The sequence below is a fragment of the Lepisma saccharinum genome, chromosome 3 (genome assembly GCF_977018435.1).
Source record: "Lepisma saccharinum chromosome 3, izLepSacc3.1, whole genome shotgun sequence".
NCBI lineage: Eukaryota > Metazoa > Arthropoda > Insecta > Zygentoma > Lepismatidae > Lepisma > Lepisma saccharinum.
This window is the reverse complement of record NC_139231.1, coordinates 118432084-118447389: the sequence shown is the minus strand read 5'-3', so window position 1 is coordinate 118447389 and position 15306 is coordinate 118432084. Positions and strand designations below refer to the sequence as shown.

Sequence of the window (15306 nt, the reverse complement as noted above, 5' to 3'; positions counted from 1 at the left end):
TAACAAAGGAAACATGATCAAGGTGAAGTGGTGACCGGTTGAGTGGATCGGATGTGTTGATCGTGGGTAATAATAGATGAATTGCCCATCACTGGGTTGAGCGTAAACAAAAGATTTTACATGACACGTAAATAATACGCGTAAAATACGTAGAAAACGTAAAGTGATAAAAACTAGAATCAAACCTAAAAATTAAAAGAAAATATGATTTTTGCGATGGTTATTTCTATTTATCGCAGCTGGCATGGGTAGAAAACAAAAAAAAAGGGTTTAAAAACATTCCTTCCTAATTTCTTGTGCCCTCCCTTACAAACTGCGGGAAGGCATGGGTTTTCGGACTAGTGGCAACCATGGGCGTCCGGAAGAAGGGGCAAGGGGGGGCCGTGCCCCCCTGGAAAATGAAAGTTAACCAAAAATTATGTATTTCACACATATAATTTCATTTTAGCCACAATAATATGTGTTAATTATTGCACGAACACCATAAATTCAAACTTAAGAAATGTTTTTTTTTTTAGCGAACAACACACTTTTAGGGGGAAATGTGACTTGTTTGCCCCCCTGGAAAAAAATACCTTTCTTGCCCCTCCCTGGAAAAAATCCTGCGGACGTCCATGGTGGCAACCCACCATCGTGAGGAAATTGGGGAGCTACGAGCACAAAGAAGAGAAGCAGTGGCGGCGATTAGGGGACAATTGCCCACCAGTTTTCGCCACTATGCTAAATCTTATCAACAAAGGGAAATATACTGTCTTTGCACCCCTAGTTTTGGGACCCAATCGCCGCCACTGAAGAGAAGTATATATACTTCTTTGTCTGTGCTACGACTCGTAGCCTACGAGTAGCGTAACCCGGTCTCGGAAATCTCCTATGAAGGCTGGGGGTTCGACGTGCTGACCCCACGTCACCGCACTACCGGTTGAAGACCGACAGTCTGTAGATCTGCCTAGGACTTTCAAGGGCTGTCGAGCCACTGGTTAAGTGTACAAAAATGCATGAAAAAGGAATTTGAAGCTGTTTCCAGTGGCGCCGCGTACGGTTCACAATACAATTTTATACTGATTGGAAATTTACTACTCTCCCTTGTAACTTCATCTTCAATATTGAACAAGTAAGAATAACAGTTCAACTTATTTTCAACAATTTCCCACCAAAATCATGCTATATCTGAAGTAAAACAATAATGTTTTATTCAATTAACACCCTTTTAATTACGTTATATACAATTAGTGATGACTAGTGCAAACTAATTAGTATAACATGCAATCTGAGGTATGTACAACGCAAGATTATCATACTTCGCAATATACTTTGTATTACACGGACCATATGTTAACCAACCACATTCATTTAGCATTGAAAGCACGTGCGGGACAGAGAGAAGGACGCGTCCAGTCCAGAAATATAAAATTGTATATGTAAGTTATTTGGGTATTGTACAAAATGTCCCCTCGCCCCGCCCACAATAATTCGGTTGTGATGCTTGTGATTGAAGTATCAGTCAATGTGACATTGCTTGTATTCCTTCTTTCCTAGTGTTTCGTATTTTTCATCCTAGCCATGGTTCAGAGAGAGATTGATATTCGAACATTTAAAACAAGGGTTCCCAAACTTGTTTTCTTCACGGCTCCCTTAGTTTTTTCAAGACATTACCAGAATGTAGCCCTCTCTAACACTTGCAAACGCTCAGTTACTTGTAACATTGCTTGTCTTAAGGTAAAAATTAAACACGTATTTCAAATTCAGAAATATTTTATATGTAAAAAAAAGTATTAAATAAGCCGATATTTGAAACATTCATAGCATTGACTAACGATTCAGTGAAAATATTGGAACATTTCGTAGCGCCCCTGTAAGCTAATCACGGTGCCCCAGGGCGCCGCGGCACACACTTTGGGAACCACCGATTTAAAGCGTATAGTAACATCTGTTTGTCATCGTCATTAACATATTTACCCGTCGTCACCTTTTAATCGAGGGGTCCCGGGTTCGAAACCCGGTGGAGGCACACAGTGGTTCGGATCCCACTTAAAACTGTAGGTCCAGTCCCGATTAGCCTTACTGTGCATAATGTGGACTTAAAGCACCAAATGAATCAAACGTATTTACCATCCTTGATCTTATACATTGCACGAAACGAATCGTTCCAATCCAGATGCAGTCTCTTTTTAAGCGAGTCGCATGTAGGGGAAAGTAGGGCAAAGCGAAATAAGGGGCAAAGTGAAATGATCGAATTGCCAAGCACACACGCAGCGCCATCTTTTGGTTTGCCGATGTATTGTCACCATCACGTACAGGTGCATCTCCCTCATAGGTGGTAGCACGCGACAACTTTTCCTCCGGCTTCAGTAACAAAGAAAGTGTTTGGAGCACCTGGTCTTGTATAGTGTTGCCCACGAGACGAGACTTTGGCCTGTCTCGTCTCGTAGAAATGCTGTGAAATGCTGTCTCGTCTCGAAAATATTCGTTTGTCAAAGGGACACATGATCAATCTCGTCTCGTCTCGAATTTTTAAAAGCCTGTCCCGTCTCGTCCCGTGGGCAACACTAGTCTTGTAATATTGGTGCCCTGCTTCGTTGCACACTGAGAGGTATGTATTTTGTTAACATTATTCTCTTGATATTTTTATCATTACTTATAAAGTCATGCATCATGTGGCAATGGCAAAATGTGTAAAGACGAAATAAATTAAATGCAAATAATTTATAAACCTGTACTGTGTGCCAGGGGCAAAATGAAAGGGGCAAAGAGCAGGGACGTCGTTAGGAGGGGCACGCGGGGGCACTGGCCCCGGCAAACGTCCACGTGGCCCCGGGAAACTCTTCTGTATTTGCTGGAAATTTTACTTTGATGACAAATATTGCAAAATAATTCTTCAGTAAATTTTGCTTGCAGTTTGAAACACTTCTTCAATTTTCAGTAGCACGAAGCCAAGCAAGGCATTTCTTTCTTATTTCCCTGATTCTTTCTTGGGATGGGATGCAGATGCAGTTAAAGGTTTTGTGGTCCGCCCCGGCCAGGGAAGTCTGAGACCTATTGAAAATGCACTTTTCCTCCCTGCTGCACACCAGATCCAGGATCCCCCCCAAACCCGCACTTTCTCTTCATCTGGCCCTACACTGGCTCCATGGGCGCCGAAAGGACGACACAAACAGGAAGATTTAGGTATGGGTGGCTAGAATTTTCTATGTTAATTATTTTATGGTTCAGAAAAGATATCCCCATGCGTTTCAAATTCCAAGAACAGAATGCTATTGCTTGTCCCTTTTTCGGCGCGGGAGTGAATGACATAGCGGTTCTTCTCACATGCACTCAACCCTCCTGCTAATGACCTGCCCTGCAAGGAGGGAAATGCCACTTTCTGAAAATTCGGAGAAACATCGAAGCGGTCGGTTCATCTGTTGATTTGGTGGACAGTTGATATCTGCCAGTTTGAAGTAGGATTTGTCGTCCGAGCTGTGGTAAACGTCTGTAAACGCGAGAAGATAGCATCACGAAGTGTTTGTGATCTCGTGTTCCTACATCGCGAGTAAAATGTCGAATGAGAAGCTCCCAGATTGTCTTCCTCTGGAAGAAATGCATCAGGATCGACTGATCGACCAAGTATCTAATATATTGGAATATATTGGCATTCTAAAAGAGAGTCTGACTACCACACAAGATCCTGGCTTTGACTCCCAGGGTGGTTGATCTCATGTATAATGAAGAATAAACCACGTTTCAATTAAGGAAGGAAAGTAAGTATGCAGCAATTGTTTTTACAGCCCTCTGCATGCTCTATAAGTATTATGTTACAAAATTTATATAACTTTCTGACTTTCTGTGATTTTTCTTCATTTAGCCTCCACCTGCAAATGCGGAAGCTGCTGCTGATTAGGTGGCTAGGTTGGCTAGACATACAAATATAATTAATCCCTAGTCATACAGCGAATAATGCTTATAATATAATCATGAGTTATGGAGAAGCAAATAACTAATCAAGCATTTTCTGTTTCTATTTGTTGTGCAGTGGTTAACAAGGTGCATTACGATGAAAGGGGTCCTGGGTTCGAATCCCGGACTGGGTGTGTGTGTTCTTTATGATGGTCCTCTCATCAATTTCAGATCACTCATTGTCATCTTCATTCTCACGATTAGCCAAAAAGTGTCAGAAAAGCGAAGTAAAATAAACCAAATCAATCATTTATATATTTCTATATTACGCCGCTTTTCAACCTCTTGGGTTAAATGCGACGATGAGGATGAATGATGAGCCGAAGGAATGGCGATGCGACAGACATGATAGAACCATACCTGTCCAATGTCCGAACCTTGGACATCTGGTTTCGTAGCGTGTTATACTCACGTCAGTGGAATTCTTAGGAAGAAAAACTGTAAAAGTAGGGTGAAAAGAAGCAAAGTTGTATGATGCATAAAAAGCCATGTTTAGTTTTTCTAAAACCTTCCAATTATCGAGTTCGGGTTTTAAGTCCATTGTATGCACAGTAAGGCAATCGGGGATCCGAACCACTATGTGCCTCCACCGGGTATCGAACCCGGAACCCCTTGATTGCAAGGCGGCGACGCTACCACTGCGTCATCGAGGAGGCCGAGAAAAACTTACAATTAGTCAGTAAAATTAATATTGAGGGACAAGGCCTGCGAAGAGTTCTTTCATTCGGTTGCGCGTGGCCTTCACATCGAGTCCCATTGTTTCGAGAGCAGAATTTGCTTCCATATCGCTTTCAAGTACTTTCCAAATTGTCCTCACGATGTTGGAACAGCACAGAAATTTTGGAACTAATACAAGCAGGCACATACCCAGGGAAGGGGCTCGGGGGCTGCAATCCTTTCCCGAAATCCTACAAATATTTGATATTAATAATGTGTAGTAGTAATTAAATTTACTTCATTAATAGGATTAAATATCTTGTATAAGGTAAATTGCAATATACCAAGAAATTCATCTTCAGCACATTTACTCCTCCCCCCAACCTTTTCGTCTTTAGATGGCGGCTGCCGATAAGTGATAAGCGCCTTCCGAAATCAAATTCTGGCTACCGGCCTGACCACCAGCGATCGAACCTTGAACCTACCGATTGATTGATTAATTGAACTGGTGTTTTAAGTCCACTTTATGCACAGTAAGGCTAATCGGGACTGGACCTACAGTTTAAAGTGAGATCCGAACAACTATGTGCCTCCATCGGGAATCGAACCTGGGCAGGTTGTTGAACCTGCCGAATCAAAGACGAGAGCGTAATCATTTGAGCGTGTGGAAACTTTGTTTTATCCAGTACCATCATATATTCAGTTTTCCACACACAAATAAGTTTAATTTTAAGAAATTTGACGCGTGCATATAATTTATCGTCATCATTTTCCAAGTGAACAATCAGATGCCATAGAAGACTCGGGCCCGTCCTTGAACTAAGAGATACCGGATTCGATTCCGGTATGAACTGTATACATGAGATGCCTAGTTTGAACTCATTACGCACACATTTCATATTTGCACTGTTGCCAATACTTGTAAACCTGGTTCCAGCACTTTATATCTAAAACCACGGAAAAGGGTTTTTTCTACTTCTCAATTTTTTCCCCAGCAAATTTACAAATCTAAAGACTAATAACATTGTTCTTGGTGTTTAAGCCATTAAGCTAATGAGTTCATTCTGCATTTAGTTTCCCGAATAATGGCTGTGTATTTCGCGAGAGTATATCCGTAGACTGTTGGGGGCTACAGAAGAAAATTATGTTCCTTTCCAATTTATTGATTGATTGAGTTGATGTTTTAAGTCCACTTTATACACAATAAGGCTAATCGGGACTGGTTCTACCGTGTAAATTGGTATCCGAACCACTATGAGCATCCACCGGTTATCGAACCCGGAACCCCTTGATTACAAGGCGACGATGCTACCATGCGCCACCGAGGAAGCCCTTGATCCTTTTCTTTCCAAGACTATATATATATATATATATACACACACATACATATATAATGTATGTATACAACATAGGCCTATATGGTGTATAAATAGTTTGTTAATTTATAATAGTTTGATAGAAAAAATCTTGTTTGGGCCCCACCAAACTGATCAACCTAGCTACGTCCCTGGCAAAGAGAAATGTTATTCCACTTTGCCCCGGGCTACAGTTTCTCGAAGTATCTAAATAGTAATGGTTAGATTTTAATACAATTCCAATAAAATTGTGTATTATTTATGTTACATCTTCTTGTTTCAGGCAAGATGGTACGTAATTACAAACGCACAACTAATCAGCAATCCTGGACAGAGGAGTCTATGGCTCTAGCTGTAACAGCTGTAAAAGATAATATTATGAGTCAGAGGGGGCCACTCCGCGACTTGCACGTTATTGGCTAGAGCTTGTGACGTCACCAAGCGGACACCAGCGGAAGAAAGCTATGCGTAGAATGTAGCAGATGGCCCATGAAACGCTGTGTTTTCATGCATCTTTTGATATTATACACCAAAGCTGTTAATTTAATTTGACAACAAGAGATCAAATACGCGATAGAAGAATACACTTATTCCGAAACAATGCATAGTTTATTTTTCATACATTATTTGCGTAATATCTTGTCCCTGTAGGCTGTAGTCCACTGCCAGCTTTTCTTTCCAGCTAACCTATTGCATTTATTTGAAATGTCTAATTCTAAGGAAAGTTCTTGTCCGGGCATATTCTGATATGACTTTTTACTGAATATCCTGGAATTTCCCTTTAATATTTTACGCTACTTTTCAGATTCTCCAGTTGATCGCCACGATGAGAATAAACTTGTTTTTGTTATTTAGTGTCTTCTTCCACTTTTGGCTAATCGCGACGAACATGATGAGTGATGATTAGTTTAAATTGATGAAGGGACACTCGCAGCAGGCACGTATCCAAGGGGGAGCTTAGGGGGCTCGAAACCCCCGAAAGTTTGCGGTTTACAATAGTTAAAATGAGGTTTTTGGTTTCTTGTGGTGTGAAATAAAATAACATGACGATAATTTAAGGAGAGAAATAATTATCGAGTCAAGTACGTATGCAAGGTGGGCATCAGGGGACTCCAGCACCCCCTTCAGGAAATTACGCTACATAAAATTAGGTTCATGGCTTCTTAAATAATGTGATGATAATTTGAGATAAATAATTTTCGAGCCAAGACACAGAATGTTCTATAACCCTGTTATTGTTAATAGCGCGCACCCAAGGTGGGATCAGGGGGCTGGAGCCCCCCTTAATTTTTTCAGTTTACACTACATAAAATTAGTTGTTTTTTTTATTTGATTTATTTTATTTTACTTCGCATTTTGTTCCTCTTAGCTAATTTACGAAGATGGGAATGAGTGATGAAATGATGTAAATGATAAATGGACATTCACATACAACCATGGCTGAGCGGGATTCGAACCCGGGACCCTTGGTGTCGCAGCGCGATGTGCTAACCACTCAGCCACAGGATCCGGCAAAATTAGGTTTTTGTTTTCTTGAATAGTGTGCCGATAATATATAAGGAGCAAAATACTTACCAAGGCAACACGGAGAATGTTCTATAAGCCTGTTGTTGATAATATTGCATTAAAACTTTTCTTGCGCTTTCGGTGTTGTCGCAACACTATGCAAAGACTTGTCAGCATTTGGAAGCTGCAAACGTAGCGCCACACGTAGGACGATTCATTGAATTTTTTAATCTCTGGAAAGCGCAAGAGGGAACGTTCTTGAATAAGAGAAGGAGTCGAACTACTGGCAACATTAACAAATCGTTTTATCTGTGGAACGTTCTAGAATATAATGAGGTTAAAATACGCGGCTTCAATTTCCAGGTTGATCTGTACAACAGAATCGGTTAATGAGTATTCAAAGGTAAGTGTGATAGTTCATACAGTCTATTGGTGGCTTTATAAGATCTAGTGATTTGAAAATGAAAAGGACTAAATACCATAAAGTAACGAAGTCTACTACTAGTTCCAGTTCGGGTCCAAAGCAGAAGATATTAACGACAGCGGAATTTCCGGAGCCTCAGTGTAGTGCTAGTTCAGGTCGAGGGCCGAAGAGATCGAAGGTCTCTCTCTAAAGTGAATATTTAAGCAGTAACGGGTATTGGAGCGGTTAGTTAAAAAAGAAATAAGCTGCACAGATCAACTGAAAATCAAAGTTTTGAGTGATGAGTTAGTTGTGCCCGGACCAAATTTTCCCAGAATTTTAGAAGAGGAGGGTTATGCATACAATTTTTGGTGGTCAGTCCTTATTTTGCCATCTTTTCTTCTCTTTGACGTTCATTTTTTTAAGGAATACTTGGTCAAATTGGGTTATGACCTCACCAACCCTCCCTTGGGCACGTCACTGGAGATAAATGAGTAAGCATTTAATCATATTGGGAGAAGAAACACTAGATGTGTTGGGATCGGAAGGGTTTTCATTTGGAATTAATTGTTTCGAACTGTATTCGAGAAGACTTACTTTGTTTTGTGCCAATATATGGCAAGACTGCGGAAGTTGTGACAGACAATTGTGAACACTTGTGAGTGCTAAGGCCTGAATATGAACAATTTGGTGAGTTTCGGCTTTTATAAGAACTTTAAACATGGGAGGACAAGACACAGTAGTGGTGTTCAGGCTCGAATCAGAGAGAAATATTCGAGAAATTTCTGCGTCCAGTTCGCAGCACACAGTTTGAGTCTCGCGTTGTCGAGTGGATTGTCCATCCCGTGCGTGTGTAACAGTTTCGTAAAAACACTCGAAGACGTCATAGATGTTTTGATGTCTGATGATAAGAAATGGACAAACACACATACTGAGATGGTTCCGGCACACAATGTTAATGCATGGAAACAGAGGAGTTGAGTGGTAAAAAATGTTCCGATTTCTTGTTCTGAATAATTTGGCAGCCTTGAACAGTGGCGACGATTTTGGGGATAGTTGCTCCCCATTTTTTTGCCTTCACACTATAACCTCTTTATGCTAACCCTTGGGAAGAGAAAGTAAACTTTTCTTGCACCCCCACTCCCGTTTTGAACCCAATTGCCACAATTGGCCTTAAACATAAAATTGTGAGGTTCTATCTATACCCCTTAAAAATATGGTGTTTAGTCCCCCACGAAAGTAATTCCTGGATACATGCCTGACTCGCAGAGAACGCCTATGCCCATGCTGGGATTTGAACAGGGAACTTCGGAGGCGAAATCGAAAGTCGACCACTTAACGCCCTCGGCTACCGAGCCGGCGAATGAATTAGATAATGGCTATTGTATAAAGGGTGTCTTTTCGGGAAACATTCAAATAGCAATATTTCTTCCAGGTAATATATCCTAGGAACTTCATTCTTGCGGGCTTACTAGGTTCTGGCATGTGGGCCAACAATCTGTGTAGTACTCTGTACTGTTTGTGATCCACATGGATTTGTGATCATCCATTTCATCTACTCACCATTCATTTTCATCTTTGCGATTAGCCAAAGGGTAAATTATACTTGAAATAAAACAAAAGCAATACAAATACAAAACAAAAATAATGGAACGATTATGCTGTTACGTTTTCCTGTATTTTAGGTACGTCGCATGTATCAGCCAACAGTCAGAGATTGCTTTTCGGTCGAATGATACTTCTAATAATCGGAGGTAAATGGAAGCTGAGAATTATAATTTGATCTCTTATCCACCTGAGTTGAGGATCTAAATTTTTGGATTTTATTTGTAACAATATTTACTACTGCCAGGAATTAAAAAAAACAAAAACTTACGGCTAATTTCGGCACTGGCTTCCTATTCTGTAATAGTTACATTTGTTGTAAGAACATAATACATTAATTTACTTTGTATAAATATTACATTATCCATCGGTTTTCCTAATTAAATCTCATACCATATCCAACACACACATAAAATGTGTTTTACTAATAATACAGGTAGGTTTGGTTTGAGTTGGTTTCTTAAGTCTACTTTATGAACAGTAAGGCTAATTGGGACTGGACCCACAGTTTAAAGTGGGATCCGAACCACTTTGTGCCTCCACCGGGTATCGAACCGGGGACCCCTTGATTTCAAGGCGATGACGCTACCACTGCGCCATCGGGGAGGACGTGTTCCTTACATTTTTCTTCCAGACGGCCAAGGGTACTTGCAAGGGGCACAGAGGGGCAATTGCACCCTTCGATTTAAAATTTTATTACAAATAAAAATACATTTCGTAAAATTATCTTGCTCGCTTCGCTTACAATTTCTCCTATTCTTATAGTCCAAGTTCAGAGCCATAGCTATATGGGGCGGCGGGAGTCGGACCTGGGAGCCCCCGTAAAATTATTTGCGCCCTATTAAAACAATTTCTTTCTATGAAACTTAATATCAAATATTAATGATGACATTGTAATCCAAGAAGTCATTGGTCAATCAAGGGATTCCTATTTTTTGTCAGGTGTCGAAACATGTATTTCAACTATAATATAATACAATTCACACACTATTTTGCAAAATGGTTAACGTAACCAGTAGGCAAACATTGTCTGTAGTGATGCAAGGAAATAAGAGTCCGTGGTGGACTAAGGGACCCATGTTTTAATGTTTTAGCAAGGTCAAAAAAAGTATTACATTTTTTTTCCACAATTCATCAAAGTGCAGATCCTAACCATTATTATGTAATTAATCCGATTTTGCTTGTACAACACAACAAAATGGTGTTGTTGGATTCTCGATAGATTCCTTTGTGCGTAAAAAATCTTGCATACTGGAAACTAGAGGGAATCATTATGAAGCATGATTTATAAAGGGCTCCCTTAATCAGTTCTGCAGAGAGGCCCAAAGCTGTTGTTAGTCATCAATTAACATTATCGACCTGTAAATATCAAGTAGGGTGAAGGCACATAATGGTTCGGATCCCACTTTAAACTGTAGGTCCAGTTCCAATTAGCCTTAGTGTGCATAAAGTGGACTTAAAACACCAAGTCAATCAATTACAATATCCAGTAGGTACAGTCCCTATTAGCCTATTTATGTTAAACTTTATATTCTTTGGCAACCTGGAAAGGTCATTATCGAAATATTGCTATTTGATGTTGCTCAAAGTTTTTTTTTTTTTATCGTTGCAGTTTCAAGATACTATCCCTTTTCTGTTACTTATAGCTTTTGGGGGAGGGGGGCAAGTGTCTCTGTGTACCCTACCATAATATGTGCCAATGCGACACAATATATTCAAAATTTGCCCCCCTCTAGGATTGACTTCGCCCCCCCCCCCAAAGAATTCCTGGCTACGGGCCTGATTGAATAGCTTCTTTGGTCATTATTTACATGACAGCTCTTCTCATTGATTGACGAGAAGATTGAAAGGATGTGCAGGGGAGAAACGTCTGTCCTGTAAGTCGTACATTTTATTTTCAGCACAATTTCTCAACAAACGCACATAAAGTAAAGTAACACAGTGCAATTTGTTAATTAGTGTTCGCTACCTACGAGATGTTCAAAGTATTATTTTCGCGGACGATGTTTCAACTTCAAAGCTAATAAATCTTATCTTGCACTCAATATTCAATGAAGCAATACTTAGAAACTGAGTTCCGATTGTGTAAAGGTTTTTGAAAGTTGCATACGTGATGATACGGAAGGCGAGTGTGGAAGATAAGGCCGGAGGCGCAACCACAAATTTTTATCTGGAGGGAGAAAGTACCAGGATAAACGTACCAATAATAATAATAGTAATAATAATAACATTAATAATGGCATTATTATTACTAGTGGTAGTAGTAGCAGTATCAAAGACGTTATTATCCTCATAAATTTCGCAAAAGGGAGGTAGATGTCTGTGCTAAAGCATTTATTTGGAACAAACGATTTGAAATATTTTTTCAACACCAGAAATTTTACATTAGCTAATAATTGAAAACAAGCACACAAACAGTATTTTTGAATGGCAGAAAATGAATGATAAATGCATGCCTAAGATATTTTTTTGTACATATAACATGTATAACTTTCATATGTTTTACACATATGCAACATGTAGCGACATAAAATAAGAAAATACATATGCAAGATGCTAACACTAAATTATGTACGTATTCAAAGTTTTTTCATTACATATATACAAAACATATTATTTAAATACATAAGATTACAAAAAACAATCATATTGCGAGCGAAGCGAGAATGAAAATTTTTTGATCCAATTTTTGCAATTTAAAACAATATTGACTTAATAAGGAACAAATAATATCACATGGCGCCAAGGCATTCTCTCTTTCACATTTTTTTTAAAATTAGATTATTTGGCGCCCATGGCCGATTCCCGACGCCCCCTAGCTACGTCTCTGAACTTGATGAGACTGAGAAAAGCTGTCACTGCAAGCAAAGCGAGCAAGAACATTTTACGAAATGTATTTTTATTTGTATAAAATTTGAAATAGAAGGGGCAATTTCTCCTCTGTGCCCCCTGCAGGTGCCTTTGGCCATCAATGTTTGCCCCCCCTCCTAGAATTGACTTCCGTCGAAGGTTGGGGGACAATGCCCCTGCCCTCCCATGTGGTTGCACCACTGAGTAAGTCCGAAATTTGGAGGAACAAATTGAATCAATCCTGCTACAGCAACTTTTTGGGAAGCGATGATCATTTTATTCCAGGCGATTTTCTTCTATTATTATTGCAAGAGCACAAACAGGTTGATTTGTTCTCATTCTACCGGCATTCAAGAAAAAGTGTGTATAAGTAAATAATCGACCTATTTATCTCAAGCTTCCGTATACGATAACGAAGTAAGTTCCATTCTGTCCTCTTAATGACGTCATAGTGCGCACAGAATCATGGGAGAAAATCTCGGAACCTCGGGAATGGCCTACCTTATAAAGGTACCTTGATTATGAGTTTCCAGAAGGCTGCTGACTCATTCGCCGTTCCTGTTGCCACGCTGTAGCTACCGTCGAGTAAAACGAGATGGTAAGAATTTCAATTTGTATTATTTAATACATTTTATTTTTGTAGAACAGCAGCTTATGGATATAGCCTAGTGCATTTTAGTGTGTAGGCTAATAAGTTTCTCATTGTTTAATTTAAGTCAAATCGTATTGTGAATGAGCAGAAGGCCTAAGTAGGCTTAAGCAATTATGAAGACATTTATCCTCACTGTGATACCAACTTGAAAACATTAAAGGTGTGACCTAATTTGAAACAGTATTGGATTTAAAAAAGAAATAATGAATATATTAACTTTATTTTTATTACTTTATCTGCTATTAATTAACATTATTAAACAAATTATTGATAAAAGGCCTACATGTGATGAATAATGTAGCTAATAAAACTTATATTCCCCCCCCCCATTTTTGAGATCAGAAACCCACCGTGGGGACCGCACCCAAGACTGTCGGATTTAGAGACTAGTTTCCTAACCACTGTGTCATGAAGCCTGCTGTGCAGCTCATAAATCCCAGCTGATTGGACTGTTAGTTTTTGATTAAAAATTAGCTCTTAACATTGTATAAATTGATTCATGAATGGTCAGTAGGCTATAAACATTCCATCCGTATTTGAAAGGACCTAGACGTGTGGACCTACACTGTAACACAGGATAATGTTTGGAAACTTTTCAGTCTTGTTGTGAAAATTGAATTGTTATGAGTATAAAGAGAAATAAAGTAAACCAAAATAGACATATTTGAAAGTTCGAGTGACAAACGTAATTACATACAATAGGCTGATACTAATTGTATTAACACTTTTTTTTCTTTATTGCAGTGGACGTTGACCAGTCATGTGAGAAACGACTAGGAAGATTCAGGACGATTTTCACAGAATCTCAGGAGGCAGAATTAGAGGAACATGTCATTCTTATGGAATCACGACTATTCGGACTCACGACGAAGGATCTTCGCTGCCTGGCGTTTCAGTATGCTGAGTGTAATAATATTGCACATCCATTCTCTAAGCAGTCTGGAATGGCTGGTGTAGACTGGCTGTATGGATTTTTGAAACGTCATCCTGCTTTAACACTTCGAACTCCAGAGTCTACTTCTCAAGCTAGAGCCTCATCTTTCAACAAGGTAACTGTAGCTAAATTTTTCGATCTCCTTACAGCACTGATGGACACCCACAAGTTTTCTCCTAGTCGCATTTATAATGTCGACGAGACAGGTATGAGCACTGTTCCCAATAAAACTTCCAAGGTTATCAGTTTAAAGGGTAGGAGACAAGTTGGACAAATTTCATCAGCAGAAAGAGGAACAACAACAACTGCTGTGATCTGCTTTAGTGCAGCAGGATACTACATTCCACCTCTTCTTATTTTTCCACGTGTTAGAAATAATCCAGCCTTTTCCCATGGAACACCTCCAGATACGATTGTTCATTGCCACCCTTCAGGCTGGATGCAGACAGATATTTTTACAAAGTGGTTTGATCATTTCATCCATTGTACCAAACCTTCCGTTCATGATCCTGCACTCCTTATTCTCGATGGCCACGCGACCTACACAAAGAACCTTCAATTGGTTCTAAAGGCACGCGACAACCACGTGCATAAACTGTGTATCCCTCCTCACACGAGCCATAAACTCCAACCTCTAGATGTTGCCTTCATGGGCCCATTAAGCACATTTTATTCTCAGGAATGTGCAACGTGGCTACGTAATCACCCAGGAAAGGTAGTCTCTATAACTGAAGTTGGTGAACTGTTTGGGAAAGCGTACATGAAGGCAGCCACCACAGTGACCGCAGTAAATGGATTCAGGTCAACTGGAATCTGTCCTTGTGACCCCAACATCTTTCCGGAAGAGGCTTTTGTAGCTGCAGAAACGACGAACAGACCACCTCCAGGTGAGGACGATGTAATTCCAAACCAATCGGCAGTTCCAGGAGAGGCATCAGTTGGTCCATCAGGAGAACAAATAGTTCGCGATGAGCCAAAAGTTCGTCCATTTGACGTCCTAACGGTACAGCCACAACCTAGCACTTCATCAAAAGTGTGTAAACAGATGAGCCCTAAGGACATCTTGCCTTTGCCTGCAATGATAAGAGACAACAGTATCTGAAAAACATCGAGAAAGACAGGAGTGACAGCAGTTTTGACTTCTAGTCCTTACTTGACAGAGCTGAAGGTTCATAACTCTTCAGCTACAGGAAACAGCAAAGATTCATCATGTAAGAACAGGCCAGCGCGTAAAAAATTGTTTGGGGGTCGAGCTCTAAGCAAGGGTAAGAACAAAAAACCAAAACTACCAGTAGGCCTAGATGATGAATCTTCTGATGAGAGTGACGAAGAAGAGTGCATGTTTTGTAGTGAGCCCTTTTCAAGATCGAAGCCAGGTGAGGGATGGATCACGTGCTCCAAGTGCAAGAAA

The 15306-nt window shown here is 39.9% G+C and overlaps 1 protein-coding gene across 1 annotated transcript; it reads left to right on the top strand.

Moving 5' to 3' along the window:
• Positions 1-6233: 6233 nt before the first annotated feature.
• LOC145985654 (uncharacterized) lies at positions 6234-14997 on the top strand. Its single transcript, XM_083119722.1, has 2 exons — positions 6234-6327; positions 13706-14997. The coding sequence occupies exons 1-2, from the start codon at positions 6234-6236 to the stop codon at positions 14995-14997; spliced, it is 1386 nt and encodes a 461-aa protein (XP_082975848.1).
• The last annotated feature ends 309 nt before the right edge of the window (positions 14998-15306 follow it).